Source organism: Augochlora pura, chromosome 2 (genome assembly GCF_028453695.1).
Source record: "Augochlora pura isolate Apur16 chromosome 2, APUR_v2.2.1, whole genome shotgun sequence".
Lineage (NCBI taxonomy): Eukaryota > Metazoa > Arthropoda > Insecta > Hymenoptera > Halictidae > Augochlora > Augochlora pura.
Window position 1 is genome coordinate 11,521,281 of NC_135773.1, and position 26,945 is coordinate 11,548,225.

The window sequence follows — 26,945 nt, forward strand, 5'->3', positions numbered from 1 at the left end:
AATTATCGCCATGTTTTTGTTACTTTATAATGGTAGAACGAAAAATATTAATTCAAAACGCTGCTCTTGACGACACAATAGAAGATGTTATTATGGAGTCTTCTATCCTTTTAGTTTGTTTGAAAAGTTTATGTTTAAATTTTTCACACACATTTGTTAGCTTATAAAAGTAAATTGCAAAAGAATTACAATTTTTATAATGATCATACAATTTTATAAAACTAATTCTACTTTCCTTTGACAAACACTTTATCGTACAGAATCTGTACAGCATCGCTTTACTTTGTGTTACATATGAATCAGCTGTTATCACCTGTTGTGTCGTAGTGTTCATTGATACATGTATCACAAGTTGGAATGCAATTGTTTTATACATTATTCTACATATATTAAACTATATAAATAAATATTCAAAAATATATAGTGATAATTTATAATTATCAAATTGACTGTATTTACATCTACGCTTAAGTATTACTAATTGCTTAAAACACTACATAAATAAATTAAACATGATTTTTTTATGAAATAAAAGAACAAATATATATATATATATATATATATATATATATATATTATGTAACAAAATGTAAATGAAAAAATTATTTAAATCTTGGTTTTCAAGTTTCAATTCATACTGTTGAAAATCTTGTGAAAATTCGTGGCAAACTTGTGTAGACCTCTAGCGACGAGTTAAGGAAATATTATCACACTTAGAGTGTCCAACTGTTTCCGGCTGTAAAAGGAGTGATGTAGACTTTACATTTGGAAGTGTAAAGTAACGAATTGCACAACATTTATGTACAATAATTAGTAAAATTACTGTAATTATTGTAAAGTTAAAGCTAAAAAAAAACATGTATGTGTTTGCAGTGGAGTATGGACAAATGTAAGTGGTGAAAGGTCTTTAGTAAATTATGTGCACGAACAGTGACGTGTTTCCATCTTGACAATTCCTGGAATATAAATAAAGGTGAATATACTTCAAAAGACAATTTCTTCTACAAAATTGTGTCTTCCTATTATACTATTACAAGAATTTGTTTAATTTTATGTAATGTTTATTGTTCTTAACATGAATTAGTAATACCATTAATTTCTTCTCATAATACGAATTACGTCATTTTGCTACGTGTTCGAATTTATTTGTCAAATTACATGTACTTTTTAGGATGCTGATAGTTTATTTTTCGATTGAGTACAATATACATGTCTACTAATGAAATCAAAATATTTTGAGGTTAACTTCATTATATTGTTAGTTTTAATTACATTATGGTCAATTTTATATCTTAAATTTTGAATGGATTTTATATTTTATTATATTTTAATGTACATTGCATAAATAAATACGTCATCTTTGTATGCAATAATATTTTATATAACCTTTTTATACTAATATCATAATTACATGAATTTTGAATACTTAAAATTTTAAGTTTATTCAAATCTAGATTATTATTGAAATGTCCAAATAAAACTATTTGAATCCATTCCTATATAAGTGTAATAACCAAATTTGACATATCTTTTATTTGCATAAAAAATTTTTTATTTAACTTTTATTATACATTGTTTTTGAAAACGTATCAAGGTTCATGCTTATATGTTGTGCTATAAGAATTAAATTTGCCACAAGGTAACCTACGTATATTATGACAGTCAGTATGTATACATGAGAATAATATAATTAGTTTACCTCAGTCGAGCTTTCATCCAATTAGTCTATGAAAATGAGAGCAGTGGGTGACACACTGTCTGATCACTCTATAAGAACTTTCACTGCCATTGACTTCATAATTTCTTACTCGCAAGAGTTTTATTGTCTATGTTATTTAATATAAATTATAATGAAGTGGTTTCTATTGTTATTAATTATACAGTTCACAATGTGGGATACGTCAGGGGAGCCACCAGGAGAAAAAGAAGGAGGTTCATCAGACTTAGTGGTGCAAGCAAAAGAAACATGTGAAAACAAAAGTCCTTTGGAATCCCTTGAGGAAGTTATGACGAAGAGCACATCAAGTTCAAAAAAGCAGGAAGAGGTCCAGGTAAGTGAACATTTTTTATATAAACATTTAACTCAAACTTCTTAAATATTTTCTATGAACATTGATTTGATTCAGGAATATGCCAGAAGACTTTCAAAAATTAAATCAAGAGCTAAATTATCACGTAAGAATAAAGAAGGACATATGGCACCTAAAGATACATCACATACATCTGATGCAACATTACCTGGCACTTCTTACAAAGCTATCGAAGATATTGGTCAGGCAAAAACTGCAAAAGCAAAGTCTACTTTACTCCAAAAGAAATTAGCAGAGGACAGAAAGGTATTCGAACAACGTAACAAAGAAAGAACTGAAACTAAACGTGCAGTGGAAGAGAAGGTAGAGGCTATTAGGCAACAGCTAGGAGAGAAGGATGTGTCTCATCAAGATTTAGCAGTAATAAACGTACAAAAGGATCAACTATCTGTCACGCCTATCAAACCAGTCATGATCACTTCAGAGGTTTGTGTTTAAAACTTTTGTTATCTTTTCATTAATAAACATGTAGTTTAAAATAATATCTAAAATATTGACTGTAGGTGATGTCACCAGTACAAATTGAGAGCATTCGAGAAAAAGAAAATAAAATTACAGAACTGAATAATAAAATTGTAGAACTGGAAGCAACTGTTATAGATCTCCAAGAAAATTTGAAAGAAAAAGATTCTGTTATTGAATCAAAAATGAAGGCAGTTACGCTCATGTCTGCAGATCTCTCTAAAAAAGGTAAAACAACATTGGACACTCTCGAAGACACAAAAGATGAAATGCGAACAATGCAAGAACATTTTATACTTCTGGAATCTTCATTAAAAAATAAAAATGAAAATCTTCTAATGCAATTACAAGAAAGAGATAATAAAATAACGGAATTAGAAGAATCAGTTAACCGGTAATATTACAATTTCTTTCCTCAAAAATAGATTTCATAATATTTTAAGAAACATTCATCAAAACTTGATGATTTTGTTGTTTGTATTTAGGTATGAACAAGAAGTCAACAAACAGAAGTTATCCGAATCGGCAAGTGCTGATTTTTCTCGGTCTACAATGGATACATTGGTAGAAACCAAAGAAGCAATGAAATCAATGCAAGAAAATTTTGTACTTATAGAATCATCACTTAAAGCGAAAAATGATAATCTTCTTCAACAGCTGCAAGATTATGAAATTAAATTAGCAGAAGCTAATCAGCGAATATTTAAACTGGAATCTGGTGCTGGAATAGAAAGAGACCCATCGATTGATGATTTGCAATATAAATTAGGAAAATTGGAGCATAGTCACAAACAATTACAAGATGAGAAGTATGAATTGCAAAAAAGTATTGCTGATTTGCAAAATAAAATAGTGAATATATCCGCCAATGGTAATGGTGCAGTGATAGAAAAGGACAATCGAATAGTTGAACTTGAAAATTTAGTGGAGGAGCTGAAACAGTCTAATAAACTTCTTGAAGAAGAATCTAAGGCGGAATTGCAAAAATTGTTAGCAGATATGACACTTAAAAATGAAGACTATGCAAATAAAATTACTGATCTTGAAACTTTAGTACATAAACTCGAAGAAGAAAAAAGTGATATTGTAGCCAAATTACCAGATGAAAGTGTTGATACAGACGAAAAAGTGGCGAAACTTACCAAAGAATTAGAGGACTTGAATAGAAGCATGATTAAAATGAAAGCGCAACATAAAAGTAAAATAAAGAATTTGCAAAAGCAACTGGAGAGTTTTAAAATGGTAAAATATTTTCCTTTAAGTATTAACTGAAAACAGAAATGATCAAAAAGCAACTATTTATATGTATGAATATCTTGATTCAGGTATCAGACACAAATGCAGAACTTGTTAGACTGGCGAATCAAGTGGCATTACTAGAGGAGGAGAAAGGTAACCTTCAGCTGAATCTGGTAGACTTTGACGAGCTTAAAGGTAGGAACCAGGGCAGAAATTCTGTCATTGCTGTTTCCATTGTTCTAGTTTTGTTATCAATTGTACGTGCAATGCATTGTCCGTCTATATTATTCTCGAAGCAATTTATTATCCATAGCCCTACTATCCTTGCTGCAGACAAATTCCAATGTCTATGTACATATATTTGATAATACGTACAAAGCACTTCTATTGTATTGTTTGAGAACTGATTTTAAACGAAATAGTCGTTTGAAATACACTGTTAATATTTTTTTTCGTGATGCTTATTCTATCAAAGGAATATTGATATTGATACAGTTAGGGATATGCTAATTTCTGGTGATGGAATATTCTTATATAATTAGTTAGATATATGCTAAATTGTTTAAGCCTTTATACAGAACACTAATTGATTATATTACTTGGGATACGTTTTAATAATTTAATATAACATGGTACCTACTTTACTTGTCAAAGTTTGCTATAATCTAATTTTATGAAAATAGAATTATTTCTTAGATTGTAACATTATGTTATAAGTTCATACAATTCATACTATTATATCATTATTAGTGTAGTCAACTTATTTGCATGAACAATGCATTACATTACTTTTTCATTTTTTAAGTACCATTTACCATATACTACTGTATTATTTATATACTATATATTATGTGAAATGATTTAGGATAATGTATAATTAATGCTGTGCAACATTAACAAATGAAGTAACAAACAACCAGTTCTTATTTGCTTTGAGTGATTGTCGTAGTTGTTTGCAAAACTTGTGGTTTTAAAGCTATCAACCATGCTTATTACAATATTGAAGAAACTAATTCTTTAGAAGTAATTAACATTAAATATCTTAATTATTTTACGTTTTTAATTTGCTTGCTTTGCACTTACCATTCATTAAGATTTAATATATACATATATATAGATATAATGTCAATTATATGCATCATTGGCATGTTGTACAATTTGCACAGCCTCGGCAGGAGACTGGCAAGAACAGATTATTTACCTCGAAAGTAAAGTTTTTGATCAGGCAAAAGAAATTGAAATGCAAATTGAAGCCATTGCTGCATTAGAGAATCAAAAATTGGATCTCACGCAAGGTAACTGATTATATCTTGTATTTTACATTAATTTTCAAATTAATTAATGTTGCATATAAAATTCTGAACTTAAACTTTTAAACATGATAAGTCGATTACTGGGAAATTTATGTGTAATGTACGTTACAGAGCTTCATATGGCGAAGCAGGAGATTTCATCTTTAGAAGCAGAAAATGCAGAGTCTGAAAATCTACGGGTGACTGCAGAAATGAAAGTCGTTGATTTCGAAGAACAATTAGAATCCTTGCAGAAACTACGAGATGAAAGTAAATTGAAGTCTTCATCGGAGGAGAATCAAGATGAATTAATTAGGAAGATAGAAGTTCTGACACAGGAAAATACTGATTTACATAATAGAATAACGAAAATCGAAGAAAAAGGAGCCTACGACTCTGGTTCTACCGAGTCATTTGAAGCGTTACAAGACATGGATAAGAGTGATTTGTTGAAGAAAGTTGAAGATCTGATTCAGAAGAATAATGAATTAACTCTCAAATTAAACAAAGTTCAAGAGGTAGGAAATTCACATGCTGGATCTACAGAATCGTTTGAAACTATAAACGATACAGACAAAAATGAACTGTTAAAGAAAATTGATCAGTTGACTCAAGAGATCAATGACTTGACAATAAAGTTAAATCGTGTAGAGGAGAAAGGATCCTCTGATACAGGATCAACAGAATCATTTGATCGCATTCCAGAGCACAATGAGAGTATGACGAAGATCGATCTCCTTACTCAAGAAAATCATGAATTAATAATCAAACTTACGAAATTAGAGGAGCAATTGGAATACATAGAAACCAGTCGAAAGGAATCGAAATCTAACGATGATTTGCAACCAAAAGTTGATAGTTTACTAGAAGAAAACAGTAATCAATCTGCGGAATTATCTAACCTTAAAGCACAATTATTAGAGATTACAGTAGAGAATACTAATTTGCAAAAGCAAATTGAAACTTTAACTGTAGAGATTTCAACCATTAGATCAGAGGATACTACAGAAAGATCGAAGAGGGAAATTGATCTATCAACACAAATCGATGTGTTATTGGAAGAAAAAGTTCATCTAGAAAAAGAGATAAAGGAATTACATAATGCTTTAGAAAAATCTCGTGAAATCACAGTTCAGGATTCTGGTCTTGCATCAAGAGTGGAAGAATTGCTAAAAGAAAATGAGAATATACTTAACAGACTGTCAGATCTTGAAACGTTTAATGAAAAATTGAAGGGAGAATTAGTGGCTACAACGCAAGAGAAAGATGAATTATACAACAAAATTAATCAAATGTTACCCGACGATCCTGCTAGTGAAGGATCAGAATTATTTGAAAAATTAGAAAAATTGAATAAAGAGAAACAGCAGCTAAACGAACAAGTAGAAACCCTTCAGGAAAAATTAAATAAAGTAGTATCCGATGATCAAGTGACAGATAAATTTATCGTTTCGTTAGAACAAGAAGTTGAAGATATGAAGAAAACGATTGTTGAACAAACTGGTATAATTGGAGAGTTTGAAGTTAAACTGGCGAATAAAGAGAAAGAATTAGAAGAAAAGGATAAAGAGATTCACAATTATCAAACATCTCAACAGAAAATTGTAAGTTTGGCAGACGAATTGAAGGAAATACAAGAGAGACTTCACAAGTCGTCAATGGAGAAAGCTTCTATTGAAGAAGAATTTAATGCATTGCACGAAGCGAAAGGAGCATTACTCGAAGAGAAGCAGGCAAAAGATGCAGAAAATAATTTGTTAAAGCAGCAATTACAAGATACTACCACTTCATACGAGTCAAAGATTGAGGAACAACAAGTAGCAATAACTGAAAAGGAAAATGAAATTGTAAAGATGAAAGAACAAATTGAAGAAAAAGATCAGGAGTTACATGGTAAATATATGGAACTACAAAACAAAATGATTGCGATTGACAGTTTACAGGATGAACTGAGCAATTTGAAAATTTTAATCCAAGAGAAGGATGCTTTATTGATATCTGCTTCCGAGGAAATTGCGAGTCTTAAGAATGTGATGAGAGATAGAGAAGTAGAAATAGTTTCTTTAAGAAAAGAGTTTACTGACTTGAACGAGAAGGTAGAGGAATCTAAACCCTTGAAAGAATACAACGAATTATTAGAGCAGTTAAAGAATAAGGATATGATTCTTGATGAGTCTCAATATAGGTTTAATGCTACCGCGAAAGAAAATAATAATTTATTGGAGAAAATAAAGAATTTGTCTCAACAGAATGATGAAATGGGACAAGAATTGAATGAAAAGCAACAAGAACTTTCAAATCTTCTAGTAGAAAAGGATCATTTGGATACTGAAATCACAGAGCTCAAGAATAGCAAGGATCAGGATGAAAAACGTATTCAAGAATTGCAAAACACTTCAGCCTACTATGCAAGCATTGTTGACGATTTAAAAGAGGAATTGAGGACCGGATACAGGCAGATAGAGCAACTAAAGCAGCAGCACACAGAGGACATGGAATTACAAAGTCAAAGAGTCGAGGAATTGATCATAGATCTCCAATCTAAGACTCAAGAATGTGAGGCATTGAATAGCGAATTGTTAGAGAAAAAAATGCTGATTGGTCAAAATGTAACTGAAGAAGTTAAAGTTACTTTGGAAGCTAAAGTCGCTGAGTTAGAACAAAAATTGAAAGACTCCGAGGATAAGATACAAACGCAGTTAGAGAGGATGAAGAAAATAGCGGCGAATTTAAGAAAGAAGTCAACGATGTGCCAGGAACTTGAGGCTAGGGTCACCGAGCTCGAAGAAAAATGGATGACCGAGAAAGATGAAAAGGAGGCGAAAAATAAGCAGATTCAGGATGTGGAAATCCTGATGCGCGAAAAGGACACGAGGATAGCAGATTTAGAAGAAAAATTAATACAAGCGAAGAGTGAGAGTGCAGAGGCTTTTACGAATATCGATAAGCTTACAAGTGACTTGACTAATTCTAACGAAAAAATATCCTTGTTCATGCAACAGATCACAGAGATAGAAAAAGAAACTACAACGATTAAAATGCAATTGGATTCTTTAAAAGTTGAACTCGCAGTAGAAAAAGAAGCGAAACAGAACGTGATTTCTGAATACGAAACTTACAGACAGCAGGTTGCTACAGAGAATGAGCGCCAACAATTGGAGCTAGACGAAGTTAAAGAGAAAGCAAGGGAACTAAGTGTTCGAATGCAGGTTATGGAAGCAGAGTACGTTGAACAGCTTGCATTAATAAAGAATCTAATAGCCGAGAATGCTTTGTTGTCGTCAAAACAGTCACAGATCAATGAGAAGTTAGAGAACGTGGAGAAGGAGTCGGAGGATCGAAGGGTGTTACTGGAACAGCTGCAAAGGGAGTGCAGTACCACTACAGTCACCACTCAAACCGAGGAGGAAGAAGTTGTTGAGGATGAGACTAAAATTCCTGGTACACAACATTGCAACCATTGCGAACAGTGTCAAACGGTGGTGCAAGCGTTAGAAGCGAAACTACAAGAACGGGAGGCAGAAATAGAGAATTTAGATAATGAGCTGGCAAATTACATTGGTAATTTCGTTCAGATGAGAGAGGCTCTTAGGTTCAACGATTTGATGAACCAAACTGCTATGAGAAACAGGTCACTGGAGGATCCCTATAACGAATTGTTGTTCCAGTATAACGCACTCGTTTCGAATCACGAAGAAGTTAAAACAAAATTAGATGACGCTCTAAAGGAAAATAAAGATTTATTAGACAAAATCGAAGGTTTACAATCTGCAAACGTTACTCTAGAAGAAAAAGTAATTGCAACTGAACAAGCATTGGAGGAAAACAAGCAGAATGCGGAATTATTGGGAAATGTTGATTCCTTGAATTCTGAGTTAATGAAGAAATGCGAGGACAGCGAATCGAAGTTGTTAAACGTACAACAAGAGTTGCAAAATATTCAGCAGCGTGCAGTTCAGTTAGAACAGGAACTAAACTCCCAAAGTGCACTGTTAAAATCCGAAGAGGAGCAACGAATGCAAGCGGAACAATTATTGCAGGACGCAAGAAATAACTTCAAAGAAGAAATAGAGTCTTTAAAGACTGATAAAACTGCGAGTGAGAAAACAATAGAGAATCTAAAAGTTGAGTTAGAAACTTACAGAAATCAAAGCGAATCGTTCGTTGAGAAATCAGTCAGTAAAAGAGAAGCGCCTACTGTGGACTTTGCATCCAGCGAACGAGACAACGTGCCTCAATTATTTGATGCCTCTAAAATCTTTGGAACAACCGCCGCTGATTCCAATATTCTAGGTGACGCAGAAATGCAAAGACTTCAAGCTCAGTTGAGTGAGAAGGAGGCACAATGTTTGAATCTTACTCAAGAGGTCAGCGATTTGCAAAGGCAATTGATCGATGAGAGGTCTCATATGTCTCAAAACTACAGCCAATGCGTTGAAGATGTGGAAACTTCGAGGAAGGAGATGATTGCATCTCAAGCAAACTTAGAACAGTTCCTGTCTGAAAAGGACAAATATATTGATTCATTAAAAGCGGACCTAAACATCCTTAATTTGCAATTAACAGGAGCGTTGGAGTCGACTGCTACAAAGGAGTTAATTGAAACGCTGACCGCAGAGCGTGACCACCAGAAGATCTTGTTGGAGTCCCAGAAACAACAAATTGCCAATTTAGAAGAAGAATTAAAGAACTCGACGGATACTGAACTGATACGTGATTTGGAAATTCGTGTTTCGAATATTACCAAGGAAAGAGATTTGTTGCAGTTACAGCTGAGCGACTCAACTAAATTATTGGCGGAGATGAAAGAATCTGTAGCAATTGGAAAAAATATGCAATTAGAAATCGAGAAAGCCACACGTGAAAGGGATGAAGCCAAGGAAATGGTAGCTAATCTGACTCAAGCTTTGGAAGACGCCTACAAGACTGCGGAAAAAACGTCCACTTTCACTGATTCATCTACCAAAGAGTCAACACCTCAAGAGGAACCCGTAATTACTCGCACGGTGCCAGATTCTTTGAAACCAGTCGCTGAAAATGTTCTTCAAACAACTCCAACTAACGTCTGGGACGCCGGATCTTCCGAAAAACTTAATGTCGATGACGAAACCTGGGGCTGGACCGAGGAAGACACTGAATTCATCGGTGAACAAGTCGATATAAGTTTACCATTAGTTTCTAACATAGAGACGCAGTTACGAGCGCAGGTGGAGGATCTTCAAGATCGAATAAAAGATTTGGAAAAGGAGAGGGACACGCTGAAGGAGGAGAACAATCATGTTCAGTTAAGAAGCGGCAAGATGATAAAGAAACTCAAAGAGTATAAGGTGCAGGTGGAAAACCTTCAGCAGCAGTTGAAGATCCAAAAATCAACGAGCGATTTTTATGAGCTGGATTCTGCGATAGAGGAAGAGCTGAAATCTCAGATCAGCAAGCTGGAGAAGGCGTTGAACGAAGTAAGGGAGGAGCAGAAGAACATGCTTGCTGAGAAAGAATCGCTGATTAAACGGGTAGATATTCTCGTCGCTGCGAACGAGCGGTACATGGAAATGAAAGAAAGACAATGCATGGACATGGAGGTGCTTCGTATTCGGAACAAGGAGTTGTCGGACAAAGTTCAATTCCTGGACCATCGTTTACAGGAGAGTGCAGTTGGCGCTGCAGACAGCAACGCTTCTCAAGAAGTGACTCATGTTGCTTCTGAACAAGTAGCCAAACCGGTTGAACGTCAGAAAAGATCTGTCGACGGCGAAAACCTGGAAGATCTCTGTAAAAAGTACAAAGACGAACTAGACAATCTGAAAGACGAGATGGAAGCACTGGCTACCGAGAACGAACAGTTGCAACATTTCTTGGAGAAGCAGAAGGAGAAGTTGTCCACATTGGAGTCGAAAAGAACAGTGGAAGAGAACGAGTCCATTCAGATCGTGGATGATCTAAACAAAAGGATTGCGGAGTTGCAGAGCATGTTGAGCAAATCTCGAGAGGAGTACGAGTTGCTGAGGAAGCAGTACGAGCAGAGCTTGATGGACGCCAACGACCAGGTGACGGTGATGAGGCAGAACACCGATTTTCTAAAAGAAGAGTATTTAGAGAAGATCAGCAAGTTAGAGATGAACATCGCTGACTTGCATCTGCAACTCGAGAAATCCGAGTCGAATGCGAACAGTTTTCAGAAAAGTTTGCAAGAAGCTGTTCAAGAAAATACAAGTCTACGGGAGAAGTTGTCCGATGTAACTACATCGTCGGAGAAACAAATTTCTAGTATGAGCACGTCGATGGCGGAGATAACCGATTTATTGAATGTCAGGATACAGGAAGTGGCTGACTTGAAGCAAGCACTTCAAAGACAATATATTGATCATGAGGAAGTAAAAACGCAATTGCAGGGATCTATGCAACAACTGAATCAGGAGCTCGACGAGAGGAAGCAACAAGTGGAGAATTTAAAGAAGTCTCTGAACGAGAAGGAAAACGAGTTTATTCAGCAACAAAGCGTGGAAACAGTCAGTTCTTTAGTGAGCCAAGCAACCCAGGAGCTTATGCAGAAGCATGCTATAGAGATCGAGGAGAAGGAAAAAGAGATTCGACAGTTGAACGAGAGATTATCGGCATTGGAAGCATCTGTGAATATCTGTCAACTGGAGAAGGAAAGCAGCACTGGTCAGTTCGAGGTGCAACAACAAGAGTTAGAATTGCTGAGACACAATTTGTTGGAGAAGGAATCGATCCAGGAGTCTCTTCAAATGAACCTGATCTCACTGAAGGAACAGTTAAGTGAGAAAGAAAAACAAGCGTTACAAAACGAGGAAGAATTACAGAGGCGTCTGAAAGAGGCTGAAGAGATCTCCATTCAAGTGCAAACTCATGTTTCACGTATCCAGAGCTTGGAGCAGGAACTCGAAGTCGTGAAAGCTACTTTAATGGAAAAAGAAACCGCTTTAGGATACTGCACTCAGGAGTCAGCCGAGTGTAAACTAAATCTGGAAAGCAGAAATGCAGAAATTAACGAGCTTCGAGCAGAATTACAAAAGGTTAATGCTTTAAGGAATGAACTGCAGGAAAAGAGTGAGCAGATCAATCGTTTCAGTGCAGAATTGGAAGCTGTACAGATTGCTTTGAACGAGACCAGACAAAACTTGAGCGAGAAGACAAGTTTGCTGGATAAGAATAACCAGCTGTTGAACGAGAAGCAAATGGAACTGGACAGGTTGTCGACAGTACAGCAGGAGCAGCCACAACAGAGTTCTTCCGAAATCATAGACGGATTGCCGGTTTTCAGAATGTGCGACGACACCACAAAGCTGCAGCATACGATAGATTCTATACAAGCTGAATTAATCAAAAAACAAGAGGAGATCGATCATCTGAAATATATTGCGAACGAGAACACGTATCCCAATATAATTCAAGAGATGCAAGAGATAATAAACGGTCTCTATAATGAGAAGGCCGAGCTAACTTATTCTCTGGAAGAGGCTGCGTTGAAGTCTGCAGAAAAGGATAAGGAAATTGAAGGTTTGGTACAGTTAGTCGAAACGAAGAGTCAGGAATTCATAACCAAGGAAGAAGCAATTGCTTCGACGAAGGTTCGACGGTCCCCAGAAGATCATGAAGAAATAGTTCAGTTGCAAAACGAATTGCACACTAAGGAACAAGAGATCAACGAGCTGAAGTATGTGATTGCCGAGAAGGATTCGCAGTTGTCCCTCCAAGCAAGCATGGAACCGCAATCCGATAACTTCGAGCTGCAGGAAATGGTGCAGAGGCTGACCACGGAACTCTACGGTAAGGAGCAGGAGATTCAACAACTGAAATCGATGATCGCTGCGTTACAAAAGGAAGTGACTCGTCTGGAAGAGTACGAAAGGCTCTCCGAGGAAACCAAAAATGCCATACAGAGACTGAACATGGAGAAAGAGGCGATACGTATACAGGCGGCGGAGTTCTTAGAACAGAAAATGGAAGAAAAGGAGGCAGAGATCAATGAGATCAAGGAAAGATTGTCCATGGAGAACAGAAATATCCTAGCCGAGTTACAGCTAAGAGACAAAGATATTGAAAATATGAAGATTGAGCTGGAAGATTCTTCCTTAGTGGAACGAAAGTTGAAAGAGATCTTAGGCAGCAAAGACGAAGAAATTATTCATTTGGGTGCCGACTTGGCAGACAAGGAACATAGACTAGCCGAGTTAAGCATCACTAAAGACACGGAATTGCACAATTTGAGGGTGCTAATTCATGAGAAGGATGTTCGTATAGAGGAGTTGCTGGCCCTCTCCGACGAGGAGGAAAAACAACTGAAGGAGTTGAAGAATACGTTAGTAGCCAGAGAAACGGAGATTAATTCGCTGAAGACGCTCCTGGAGGACAAAGTGAAGGAATACGAGTTAATTCAGAACGTGCTGAAGAAAGATGTTCCTATCGTGGATGTGTCCGCTATTCAAAGCGGACAGGCCTCTGGTGAAGAAGCCGGAACATCCACTTCACAGGAATTAGAACTAGCTATGTACATGCTTCATCAACGAGATGTCAGGTGCGAGGAACTGACGTACGAATTGATGCAGTTGCTCGAAGAAAGAGACGTACTGCAGCTGCGACTATCCAACGCGATTAGAGTGAACGAAGAACTTAGAAAAAGTAGTAACGCCGATGTCAGCCTGACGAACGAACCTTCCGTTTCTGGAAGCTCCGAACCCCTTGTAGAGCACCCCTCACCTTCCAAGTCCGAGGGACCAGTCGAAATAGCGAAAGAGGCTATCGATGCACCGATTGACGAAGACAAGGAGACTCTTGCTCTGAAGTACGTATTCTCAAAGTTTTTCTTATATACTGTCCTCACAAATATCCTTTGTAATTAAAAATATCTCTTCTCTTCTGACATAGTACCCTATTTCAGTAATTGTTTACGAAGCAATGGATTTTTCATAGAATAATATTTTGTAGTTTTTCATATTGTATGGAGGTGTAAGAAAATGATTGCTCATGAAATCAATGGACCTGTGAAACTATGCTATCATTTTTTTATGCATCCTATACAATCAAAAAAGATCGTAGCGTATTTAATCCTAACTTTGCTTAGCATGTAGGAAACCGCAAAACAAGCTTTACCAGTTGATCCACCCTTTCCTCAAACGCCGTACCATTCACAAATGTCACTCGAAGTCTCGAAAGAATCTTCTCCACCAAGAAGTAAATGTTTCGTATAAATAAACTATTGAAGTACGTCCAGATTTGATAGATGCAAAGATGTGATACGTATTTGTTTAAAAATTCAACTTGTACCTTGAATCGTTTTGTTTGTATACAATAGTTCGCACTTTAAATAAATTACTGTTCCTCCGAACAGTCCATTTAAGACGGTCACATCTTGTTAATTTATAAGAATATAAAATCTTACTCTACTATCATTATTTATCATTCATATTCGTTTATAATATGTGCCCCTACGTGGACGTAATATTAATTTCGGTAATTATTTAATGTTGAATACATTGATTGAATTGTTACATTTTCAAAAATTCATTTTGTAAACTCACTTATTAATATATTAAATAATACGACTGTAAATAACATAGCGTTAAGGGAACGTGTTAATAATATACCAGTAGTACGTACGCTCCTTGTTTTACTGTAAAAGCTAGTTTTCCCTCTAGGCTGTCACAGTTACACACGGTGAGCCACGCGAAAGATGTACGATTGAGGGATGAACGAGAGTTGAGGCACACACAGCAAATGTCTTTGTTAGCACACAAAGACGTCCTAAGTACTTTGCCCCCTGAAGCAGCTGCCAGGCTCGTCAATGCAAATTACACATTATGTATGTATCATCAAACGTTGATATTACCTTTGATTAACGTTATAAAATTCGTTTATTTTAGTGTAAATATGATTTTGTTTTTGCTTTTTGCGTAGTTTACTACCATAACGTAGTCTTCTTCACTTGCAACAGTTCAGCTGCAATTTCTTTTGAATGTGCAAAATATATTAACACTTTACCTACTGAGAAATCAAAATTATTAACTTAATAGACGTAATAAATGATTATTAAAAACGTCTATGAAAAATTGAGTTCCCTGGTAGGTAACTTGTTAATCCGTATTATGTTCATTTAATTATCACGATTTATAAAGACACAATCGGAAACAGATATTAGTCATTCTAATTGAATTAGCACACGTGCTTTGAAAGCTATGGTTCAATTTAAAGAAGTACAAAATGACATTAGAATAACCTGAATTTGTTTACAGCTAGGGACGTTCAGAGCCAATCAAGCGTTTTACTAAACTGGTTATGGGGAAAAAGGTAGGCTTAACATTTATTCAAATATTGTGTTTATTCAATCAACTATTCGTTTTTTTAATCGGCCAATAGAGGTGTAGAGTCGTAATTAAAACGCTCCTCGAAATCTATAAGAACCGCCAGTTTTCATAGACAAGTAATAAAAAATTGGATATAAAATCGAATATCATATCCCATAGTAATAATTTTCTTGGCCGAACATTGAATTTCATTAAATTTTTAATTTTATATAAAGATCCGACGTCTACGAAACGATTTAAGAAAAAATCAAAGAAGTTAATACTGGTAAAGAAAAAGAAGAAAATTGAGGTAATTTTTTCCAACATTCGATTATTTCAAAGTGCGCGTCGATATTATTCTCATCGCGTGTATGCAATCTAACAATATTCTAATCCCGAGTTTAACCGAAAAAGGTTTCGCTTTACATATGATTTTGTTGTAGCACGCCAAAAGTGGTACACATGTGAGATCTCGACAACGGTGTAGTGGACACTCTCCTTGCCTTCTGGATACATTCCTGCCAAGTGCCAACTGCCAAGACAATTCCTGTAATGAGACTATACCGGACATGATGAAGAAATGCCATCGTGTGATACCGGTCTGTCTATGTTTATTGTCGTAAGATCGTCGTGCTTTTGGGAGAAGCATGTCGGATCGTATTGGAACCGCAGGGATTGAAGAAAAGTATTTGTAAATTCGTGTCGCGACGACCCTTAATGATAACGTCGCTTTCGAGCTCCGATAACGGAGCGCTGCGCTTTTCTAGGCTTTCCGAACTGAGAGGTCGCTCCTCTTCAGAGAAGAAGAGTGTGCGAGGAGATAACTTTAATTGTACTATAATCGTTGTATAGCCATCCTTTTTCTAGGTGCACTATAAACGAAGAATTGCCTTGGAGAGAACTGTATATTTCAGTTATTTTATTAGCTACGAAACTGTTAATATTGTAAGATGTTTCCCGGGCGTTGTCCGACGTTCGGGAAGTGTGTTTGTTCCAATAATTACTCTTTAACGTTCTCACGATCGTTACGTTGAAACGCGTTCATGTAAATTGTTTTACAAACGACTTGTCGATCGTTTATCGTGAACGTTTTCTGAGAATTGTTCCCCGCTCGGGGAGAAAACTCGAACCTACTCGAAAGAAAACGCTGGCCTGTCAGAATAACTGAAACAATATCGTTAATTAGCATTTTGTCCATGAACGAAGGTGCCGTGATTGTCCGTTATTCTTTCACCACGATGATTCGAACTTTCTATTTTCACGAAATTTTGTACAGAGATTGTGAGCATCGGCGTATAAATAAATTATAAGACGTAATATTTCTGCATGGACGTGTTTTTATTCCCGGACAATGTTCTGTTCGTTTTATTAGATACGCATTTATTAGTAAGTAGTTTCTACGATGTCACTTGGTTCTTTATGCTTATTATGGTATTAAAGTCGATGCTTTGTTTTCATGAAAATGTCAATAGATTTTACTACCTAAGGTAAAAACTGACTTGTTTCTAAAGCAGCTCCGTCAGTTTTCATCTTCATGGACGAGTATAACGGTTAGATACATCGGTAAGTAATATTTTGTTCAAACAATGTAAAAGAATCGTAGACACGGTTGAACTGGATACTTATGAAAGGTTCAAAACCTTTTCTATAAACTCATATAATCAAATACTACATACTGTATAATCTACTCGCAAGAACGACAAACTTGGCAAAGCAAGCGGTACTTGCATAATTCAGTTGTATTATAGCTCTCCCATCAACGGTATAGCCCTATTACATACCATGTGGATTGCACGTAATTTAACTTATTGAGTCAAATGAAATGAGACGAGTTTGTAATCGTTTGGTGTAATATTTAGTGAATATTTTGTTCTGTTTATCTTAATTATCGTAAAAATGTAGAATATGTGGTATTAAATTGCAGTTATTTCTGGAAATCGCGATCTTGTTTCTCGTGATAACAATTTTTACGGATAGAGAGATTCAAATCTACTGAACTTATCATAAGTGTATACAAATCTGCAATCTCATCGTTTTTATATACACCGTATATACATATACGCATATGCATAATGTATACCTTATTTATATGATTGGTATCTAAGCAGAATAATATAAAAACGATCGAAAATAAAAGAGAATTTTGAAACTGTTAAAAAAAAGTGCGATAAAGTATTAGAGCATCTAAATACAATGTGACCTCGTGTATGCTACAGAAAAACGTCAATTCATCTCGTCGAGACTAACTATGCGACTCGGTTTAGTTTCTAGCAGTCTATGGACCGGATATGACTCTCTGTGATAGATATCGGTACACGCGATCGTTTCATGGCTATTACGATGATCTACAGATTTTGTCCTCTTCGAACTCGATTTTCTATACCTCAAGATAATTAATGTCAGTACACCGAGTATGAAAAGACAAACTATGATGGACATTAAAATATCCGCTGGTCCAGGGTGCAATCTAAATTCACCCGTGTTTATATAACTGAGTGCTAAAGGATTAGGCTCGTCCCAGCTGGTCCATGTATTGTTCCAGAGAGCTGGATTCGCTTTGGGATCACCATCTAAATTCATAGGCGGCACAACCGTGAATCTATGCTTTATTATAACTTTTTCTAATATCGCCATAATTAATGGCCTTTTTTCGGCGAGGTTCACCATTTCGCAAGGATCCTTCGCTATGTTGAACAGACATGGTGCTTTCAGAGGGTCGCAAACGATCTATGGATTAGAACAAAATATTAGTAAAAAATTAATGATATTTATACGTTACTTTTACCATAAAAAAACACTTAGTTTGGACGAAAACAATTTTCATTCATTTTAACGATTAAAATCATTTATAAAAATAGGGACGTGTATAGTAATCGTGGATATGATTATAGTTTCTGGTAAAGTGGGACCAACCAATAATAGAGAATTGCAATTGTTAAAAAGTCTGTATCGTGTTCAAAGTTTTCGTATACTTCTCCTGACCTAGTTTTATAGTCATATCTATATAATTCCGAGATCGTTCCACAAACCTTTTCTTCATTTCTGGTAGTACATTTGATTTGCGCCTTTCGCCGCAACTCCAGTATCTTGTCGCCGGTTAGTATCTTCTCCCGGAAATTTGCTTTCAAAGTTGCTTCGCTTGCGTTTCGTTTTCGCCTTTCTCTCAACTCTATTGCTTGTCTAGCGTTTACGACGCCGGAGATTGCGATGCCTGTTTTACTATGCAATATTTTGTCGGGAATATATTCCGGAGAAACTCCTTCGGATGAATTTCCGGTCGCGCCTACCCACTTGCCGCCGGTTTGCGTTTGACCGATCACGTACTTGAAGTCACCTCGTCTGATCGCCGCGTACTTGTCAACATCGTTTATATTGATCACAATCTCCGATCTAGGGCTCTTTCCGTTCGACACCAGAGCCGGCCAAAGATTGAACCCATCGATGTGACTGAAATGCCCTAAGTTCACTCCTGAAAACGCGTGATCGGGATAAATAGCTGTGACGAAAATCTCTGATCTATTGACACTATGCACAGTTTACCTAGTAATTATCGACAATTAATTCATAGTTCTTAAACGTATGGTTAAGGATATTATATCGTTCAACGGCTTAGCGAGAGTGCCATTAGTAGGCTTCCATTAGGTAAATCGTGAACATTAATGTAAGCGTTACTTTGAGTTATTTACTAACCAGCCGCGGACAGCAACGTAGGAAACCAATCGGACATGAACATCATCTGATTCGAGACTCTTCTCGGCGTTTTGATCAGTGGACTCCAAATGGCTGCCACTCCCCTGGTCCCTCCTTCCCAGGGACTATCCTTCATCTATAAAATTATCGAAAGTTCAGCTCTGCGGTTTGTACACGATGTTTTTTCTGAATTGTGCAAAATCGATTTTTACGCCACGTAGCGGATAATTGCTGCCCTGATTGCTCAGGAAACCTTCGGTTGGTGCGCCGTTGTCACTCATGAACAGCACTATGCTATTTTCTAACATTCCACGGGTCCTAAGAGCGTCCATCACTTCGCCGACACTCTGGTCCAATTTTGACACAACGGCTACGAACAAAAAATTCGTAATCCGTCACTCCTTTACACTTTTGGTCGAAATTTTTTTTAACACTTCTCCCCTTTTATCTCTTCGTCAATTTTCTATTACGTATACTAATCATTTTAGTTAGCAGTAAACGTAAAGCAGTATTTCAAAGTGAATCGTAAAAGTACAATATTTCGCATAATATATATGAAATGGATTCTTATCGAATTTCATGTATTGAAATGAATTTTACTTTGACGAGAATTAATTAATTCAACAATTAAAATGGGAAGCAATCGGCAAAAGCGGAATAATTACTTGACAGGTTAACAAGTCACTGTCACTGAACGGGTTTTTATAATGTATGAAAATCTTCAGCAACTGCAGATTAAAATCTAAATGTGAGAAAAGTTCGTCATCAGCTGTTCAATTAGATCTTCCACGAATTGTTTGTCGATGATTTTGCGAGGTCTATTAAGGTATCTTGCAATCCGGCTCATACAGAAGTTACCTGCTTGAACTCTCCTTTCAGGGTCTACAATATATGCGAACTTGGAAATTTCTTCGTCGGGAGCGCGCAGCAACTGATTCTGATTTCCTTTGTGAGGCGCCAGATGAGCCAAATACAGGAACATGGGTTGATTCACGTCGTGTTCCTTGATTAATTTCACCGTCTCGTTCGTGAAAAGATCGGTCGCGTATTGTCCCATAGTGTCCCAGGCAACGGAAAGATTTCGTCGCATGTCGAAACCACGAAAATAACTAAATTGATCGCCCTGCGGAACGCGTCAATTAAGGAATAGTTTATCTAAATTTGAAACGCGTTGGGAGCCTGATGTCAATTAACGAAAATTCAGGAATCTTTACGAAAATATTTTACTATGATAACGTAGTAACTAACAAAATTTGCTGTGGGTCAAAAAAGCTGTAAATGGTATTGTTATAATAACATATGTTCACGAATTTATATATTATTAAGTCATTCCAGAAGTTTGGTGTTCTTGTTTGAAACAGTTGTATCGGGTTCGTAATATAAATGAGTGGCTCGTAAAGTTTATTTATTAGATAGTTACCGTTTCTTGGGCAATGTGCGTGAAATAATCTTGGAGACCGTTCCAATAGCCGAAATGCGTATCGAAGCCGCGGAACGTGGGTGTATATTCTTTCTTATAGAATCCAAGGTGCCATTTGCCAACAGCGTGAGTCCTGTAGCCTGCTTCTTTTAAGTACTGCAATACGGATCATTGATCTTTATATAGCACTACAATGTTCACGGTAGAATCTTATACGAAACAAGTAAATCCGCAAAAGGAATAAATAACTCATAACCAAATAAATAACTCATACTACATAAATAAAATGCTGAATCTCGAAAAACATTCTAACTTTTTGTGAAGTAAATGTAGCTGTGCGATAAATATAAATGTTCTGCGTCTCTTGGAAGCTATTAAGACAGTAGAATGTTAAAAACCTGAGGCATCAATTTCTCGTTCAAAGGCAACCCGCGCGGCTCAGCCGGGAAAATAACAGAATGTTGCATGCCGAGGTGAATAGGATTTTTCCCGGTCATTAGAGCAGTTCTACTTGGTGTGCACAATGCAGGCACGTAATGACTGTTCAAGATGATCCCGTTGTACGCGAGAGCGTCGATATTTGGCGTAGGAATCTGATCCGATCCGTGGAAGCTTACGTCGTTCCATCCCTGAAATATGAGATTATATACTTATTTTCCACACGAACGCGAACAGGTTCTCCCGCTATATAAACTCTGCATTTTCCAATACACACTTCTTCGAACTTCCGCGAATATTACAGTGATTTAAAAGCTCACCATGTCGTCGGCGAGAATAATGATGATATGAGGCTTTTCATTTTGGCTGCGACGAAATTCGTTATCGTCATCGATGTTCGCATTTCCATGTTTCAAGTTCACCGTCGACGGAATATTTGTCTCTGTCGTGAACTTCGAAACGAACGATGAGAAGAAGAATGCAACTGCGCTTGTCACTAAACATTCCGACAGTACCAGTAGCGTCAGCAGTTTTGATACCAACGAGACATTCATCTCGAAAAATGCTAGAACAAAAAACATAAAATGTTACAAAAACGATAGAACTTAAAGAATGTCAGCTGCAGTTTTGATACAGAATATGAGAAAACTGTAACTCAAATGCACGGAGGATGATTATGTGTGAAAACTAAATTTTATTTTCTGATTCTCTTTTCGAGAAATTCGAATCTGAATATTCATTGACCGTGTGTGTTGTTGTATGAGACTCGAATAATTTGTCTATCCATTAGTACGCCTCTCGTGCCTATGCGTCCATCTTATTCTCTGTGGAAGAACAAATAAGATAAATATGCACTCGATTCACGAGATAAAAAAATTCTTAACAATTAGGGGATTCTTAATCGGTGTTTCAACAACGCGATGGTAGTGATAGTATTGGGTAATCAATAAGTTATCTTGTGTAACGGAGTCTATTCATTTCCTGGAGTTGTGACTTAGAAGAAAATGATCAAACTTGTTAGATATACCGCGTAACATTCTTTTAACTGTGCACACAATCGTTGAAAGACGCCAATATGTCAACATTGAATAATCAAAGACTGTTTTTAACGAACGGTGAATAGGCGCGTCGAAAAGTCCCATTCTCCAGATAAAAGTTTCTCTTACGTCGATGGCAAAGAGGGTGAAAGATCGGCGACGATGAAAGGTACCCTGTTATTAGCGGGAAGATCTCCATTTTTTGCGCTTGCGTCTGTGGACCATCATCCCGGTGAATAGGGCGAAAGAGATCAGTTGTCCGGGCTCGTCTTTTGCAACGCGAGAACCGACTGACTGGGGAAACTTGAGATGTCTTGGTTTATTATCACTTTGGATTTTCTGCACGATGGGGGAAACACGCGGAGCAAAGGGAAGATCTGGAGCATAACGAAAGTACTCCTGCGGGGAAGGAAAAAGGGAGGTGGAGCACGGTGGGAAAAACTTAGAGCGGTATCAGCGATTTTGCGAGGCACGCCCGAGAAGAATCATCTAACAAATCCAGAATCGGTAAACATTCGTAACGCGGAAGAAACGCATTTCCGTTAAAAGGACGTTTCACGTTGTGCTCAACTACCGAGAAACCTGAAAGTATTCTGATCGTGTTACAAAATCAAAATGGCCTGGGCATTATTCGGGAAGGCTGAAGACTTTCTGTGTTAATGACTAACATTTCATCATCAAACTAAATGATAGAGTAATTTATGGGAATTGAAATGGAATAGAATTTCACTTTCAGTGAAGTGCCTCAAGATGTAGGGTTAATCTCATCATCTAAGAGTAGGTTTTCGTAAACGAGCTGATGCTTATTTCATCACCGGGATATCAGTAGATCGGAAATTGCGTGGACTAACTAATGTCTATATCTTCACCGGATGCCACTAGGTTATATTGTATATATTTCATCACTTGGGCGTCACTGGGAATAGAAGGGTAGAGATTAAAGTTTGGTTCCCATGTGACTTTAAAAAAAAAGTAATTATGGTACACCTCAAACGGTAAAGGTGTATCTCTGCAAGTACTGCTTCGAAGTAGAAAACGTAATAATTGAATTTTACAACCAAATAGGCTGGTAAATTACAATTGTTCGTGTATGAGTGTAACGTGGATTCTAGATCGTGCTCTCAATGAATCGTCTGATTGGCTCCGGCCAACATACGTCCCCAGAAAGGAGTCAAAAAATATGCTTGGAACTTCTCCGTCCGTCATAAATTAAATAAGAAAAGAACAATTTTCTTATTTACTGAACACTTTTTTTTCCGATTTATAAATCTACAAGCAACATTCGATTTTCTTAAAAATTTTTACGATTAAGTATTTGGAAAAGATTTATCGAAGCGTTATTAATCTAATATAAATGTGCAAGTAGCGTAAAGTTTGGTTACTATTTGAGAAAATAATGAGAAGGAGGCAGCACCTGTTTAATGGAAACGGTTATCGCAGATAGAATATGGAGTGTTCGCCGCGATAATTCACCTAACCGAGCCGAACGCTGCCGTTGTTTGCCAAATATAATTTGAATAATTAGACGGGAACGTAAATAAAATTTGCCCACCAGCCGATCCCGCGGCGGATAATTAAACTTCCAATTGCGACGACGTCGAGATTTTCATAAACGGATCGACCCGAAAATCGGCTCGCTAATTGCCGTCGATTTGCTCGATTTGTCCCATCTGTCACGTACCAACTATACAATGATTCCACACGTGACGCCCTGATTCATTCTCATTATTTAACATCGCCTAACACGCGGGAAATTGAAACGGTAATCGTACGACAATTATGCGGAGTTTCGTGTCCGTTGCTTCGCATAAAGGAAAATTCGATTTGAACCGTCGGGGCTCGTCTATCGACTTAATGCATGAGAATGGTTTTTCCTTTTATCGGGATAAGGTATAGTCGGATTTGGGGATGTCTGAAATTTTAACGAGGCCAAGTCGTGCATTGAACGGCATCAACGAGGTGGGAGAAATATTGGAAAAAAGATTTCTCGTATCTTCCTCGAAATTATGGAGGCGTCCGCGGACAGCAGTGATTTGCAAGGTGGTTTCCACGGCACATTAAGTGCGCAAAAACGTTACACGGAGCGCGTCCAAGAATTTCACGAACCGGCCATAGATACACACCTCTCATTAAGCGGTTACGTTAATAGAAAAAGTACGCGATGATTAGCGGGCGGATTACCATAGTTTGTGTTCCAGTTAATAGTTTTCTTAATTAGTAAATAGTAATTCATATTTAGATCACGTACCAGAATAACATATCATAAATACTCAAAAATATTTCCTGATTGCAAGCAACCTCTCACATGATTACGGCAAAACATAACGAGAATGGTAAAAATATGCTATTAGAATTAATTATAGAGAAGAGAACGTGTATTACGTATTTATAGAAAATGAACGACTTATGCTCGTTTTCTAGTAAATTATAGCTGTGCGTGCTAAGTTGTAATAATGTTAAACAGTAACATCGCGATCTAAGAGCTCTCTTGTAATGGGCTGTTAAGAGAAGAAACGACAGATAAAAACGACTACACGTTTTTCGTGGTTTTCTTGCTGCATATTCTGGTTATCATGGTTTTACTTACGTCTATGTAGACGAATTACTTTTCGCCGCACAGGTGCTAAACTTCAATCAATAGGTATTCCAAAAGTTGATTATCGAACGCTGGTGAACATCATTATTAGCCAAATAGAAATTTTTCGAACTACAATCCGTGACAAAATTAAATATATTGAAGTTTAATGTAGTTAAAAAGCACGTGTGTGTATTGTTTACTTTATACTCATTATATTTTCTATTTCTCCGTAAATTGACGTGCATCAGATCCACAGTGTATTGGACAGAACGAGAAGTACGACTACTTTCGTCTTCTCTGTTTTATCGAAATATATATCACTGTACTCGCTTCCATTTCCACCCTGCGTGGTTACACGTTCGTTAAAGTACGACTATTTCACACGTAATTCATGCGCGTTTCAGCTTTCCCTCCCTCTAAATCATTCTTTCATTTTCATGTGACCGACATTCTTCTGGAAAACAATTCGATAGATCTGCGTGTCATTATTCGAGCGTCAAAAAACCGGGTTATGTCACCTGAGTTTATTACCGTTATTTCACTCTTGCTCTTGTCGAGACAAAGACTTGCTTTCACCGCACACAAGAAAGGAACAAGAAAAGAACAGCCCTATTGTGGCATAATCTTTTCTTTCGCTGCACCGTATCGACACACGTGCAACAACTTTTCTGGTTAAGTTTTATTACAACCTGCGGTGCAGTATTTTTTGCGTATTGATAAGAGCATTTCATTATCCAATAAAAACGCACAGTTTGTGTGGCAATATTGTGTTACGGGTTGATTGCGGGTGAAACCTTGCAGGTGGAATAAGAAGTTCGCGTTCGTATTATATAATAAAATACAGCACATAATGTTTGCAGAAGTTTAATGAGCTTTATATCCTTTTCGAGACGATTTTGCCGCGGATGTAATTTTCATAAATGACTTCACATGATTTTATACTTTCGCAAAAGCACGTCAACAATCTAATTACGAACTGACACGTAGTGCTTGAATCTAATTTTCACTTCAGTTATATAATATTACTACCCTATCTCTGTTTGTATAAATATTTTTATTGTAATTTATTCCTATAAATATTTAACACGAACTGATAACTGGAAAATGGTAATACTAATGGAAAATCAATTTTTACACAAATTACCAATTTCTTCACAATCTACGTATAATGTTTACATATTGCTGCGTGTACGTTATTTATTATTTTTTGTGATTTACTTTAATGTAATAATAGTGCAATAATATGCATGTATTATTATTATTATACTATACGTTTACATCATAGTCAAAATTTACATAATCGAATGTCAAAAAATTCGTTTGACACTGTATTCGCCCTGATGCACCAACACTGAATAAATTGTGTAATACACTGATTACCGTATCTTGGGATTTACAAATTGATTACCGATAATTAATTCATTTGTATAAAACGATCGAGTATAATTTGCATACATAGAACGACGGAATTTACCGGCTCACCTCGAAACACAATGAAGCAACTTTCTTGTCCACCAGTTCGTAGGAGACTGCGATTCGAATAATTCACGCTTAAACAGCGAGCTCGCGCAACCTCGGCAGTAGTTTTTGTATTTCGACCGTGATGGACAATGTTATAAAACAGATAATCGAATGGGAAGTGGGATAGCCAGAAGAGAGAAGTACCGACAAGTTATGCCAGAACTGTGCGATGGTTTCCATCTCGATGTGTATTTTATAAATGTAACAAAATTTACGGTCTGACAATGAGTGGACCCGATAAATTGATAATTAAGTTTCATATTTTCAATTTCTTTAAATCTGCATACAAAAGCGTGAATCCGACCGAATTTCTGCGGTTTAATATGCAACACTTAGTTCGGAACGTTGTACGCGCCGTGCACAGCATCGAGTATTAAAGCAAAACTCGTTAATCAGTCACCATCCGCTGAATAAGTCTGCATTTTGGGCTTATACGTCACGGGGTACGACTTTCTATTAATTCACACACTATTTAAATGCATTTCAAGCTGACAGCGCCAAGGAATGCAAAGTACGGCCTGGTGCCCGGCTATCCGTAGTTTCTACGTAAGTCCACGTCTGCTGCCTCGTTTAAGTAAAACATCGCGTTTCGAATGACACGAAACGCTTTCTACGACGATCTAAAGTGACAATCACCGTTTAGAATCCGTTTCTATTCGATATATTCAACATTGGCATCAAATACGTACACAACTTTGTGTGGCATTTCATTTTTGTCGATTGTATGGAGAGCTTTCTATCCACGTAATGGAAGCCAAGATAATCAATTCTATTCCCCAAAAGTTTGTGCATTTCGATATGCTTATGCACCATAATATAAATTAGAATTTTAAACAGCGCATTATTATGCATTTACGTTTGCACGCTGCGGTTAATT

General features: G+C 36.7%; 2 protein-coding genes across 9 annotated transcripts; one reads left to right on the forward strand and one right to left on the reverse strand.

The window, feature by feature from the left end:
- The first annotated feature begins 729 nt into the window (after window positions 1–729).
- On the forward strand, window positions 730–16,711 carry LOC144478443 (uncharacterized). Of its 7 annotated transcripts, none has more exons than XM_078196319.1 (12): window positions 730–973; window positions 1,884–2,051; window positions 2,127–2,516; window positions 2,594–2,946; window positions 3,038–3,794; window positions 3,878–3,986; window positions 4,958–5,086; window positions 5,216–13,886; window positions 14,740–14,903; window positions 15,334–15,388; window positions 15,621–15,694; window positions 15,828–16,711. In XM_078196319.1, the coding sequence occupies exons 2-11, from the start codon at window positions 1,890–1,892 to the stop codon at window positions 15,643–15,645; spliced, it is 10,815 nt and encodes a 3,604-aa protein (XP_078052445.1). In that variant the 5' UTR covers window positions 730–973; window positions 1,884–1,889; the 3' UTR covers window positions 15,646–15,694; window positions 15,828–16,711. The 7 variants fall into 7 exon arrangements, 6 of the variants coding, with proteins under 6 accessions (XP_078052445.1, XP_078052446.1, XP_078052447.1 ...); XM_078196320.1 differs by having other exon boundaries at window positions 3,878–3,944; XM_078196321.1 differs by lacking the exon at window positions 4,958–5,086.
- Window positions 16,712–17,425: 714 nt separating this feature from the next.
- On the reverse strand, window positions 17,426–26,066 carry LOC144478445 (arylsulfatase I). Of its 2 annotated transcripts, none has more exons than XM_078196325.1 (9): window positions 26,030–26,066; window positions 21,253–21,497; window positions 20,893–21,123; window positions 20,495–20,650; window positions 19,933–20,095; window positions 19,287–19,444; window positions 19,075–19,210; window positions 18,414–18,853; window positions 17,426–18,111 (listed from the first exon to the last, which is right to left on the reverse strand). In XM_078196325.1, exons 2-9 carry the CDS (start codon window positions 21,484–21,486, stop codon window positions 17,608–17,610), a joined length of 2,022 nt encoding a protein of 673 aa, XP_078052451.1. In that variant the 5' UTR covers window positions 21,487–21,497; window positions 26,030–26,066; the 3' UTR covers window positions 17,426–17,607. The 2 variants fall into 2 exon arrangements, with proteins under 2 accessions (XP_078052451.1, XP_078052449.1); XM_078196323.1 differs by having other exon boundaries at window positions 19,933–20,197.
- Between the last annotated feature and the right edge of the window lie 879 nt (window positions 26,067–26,945).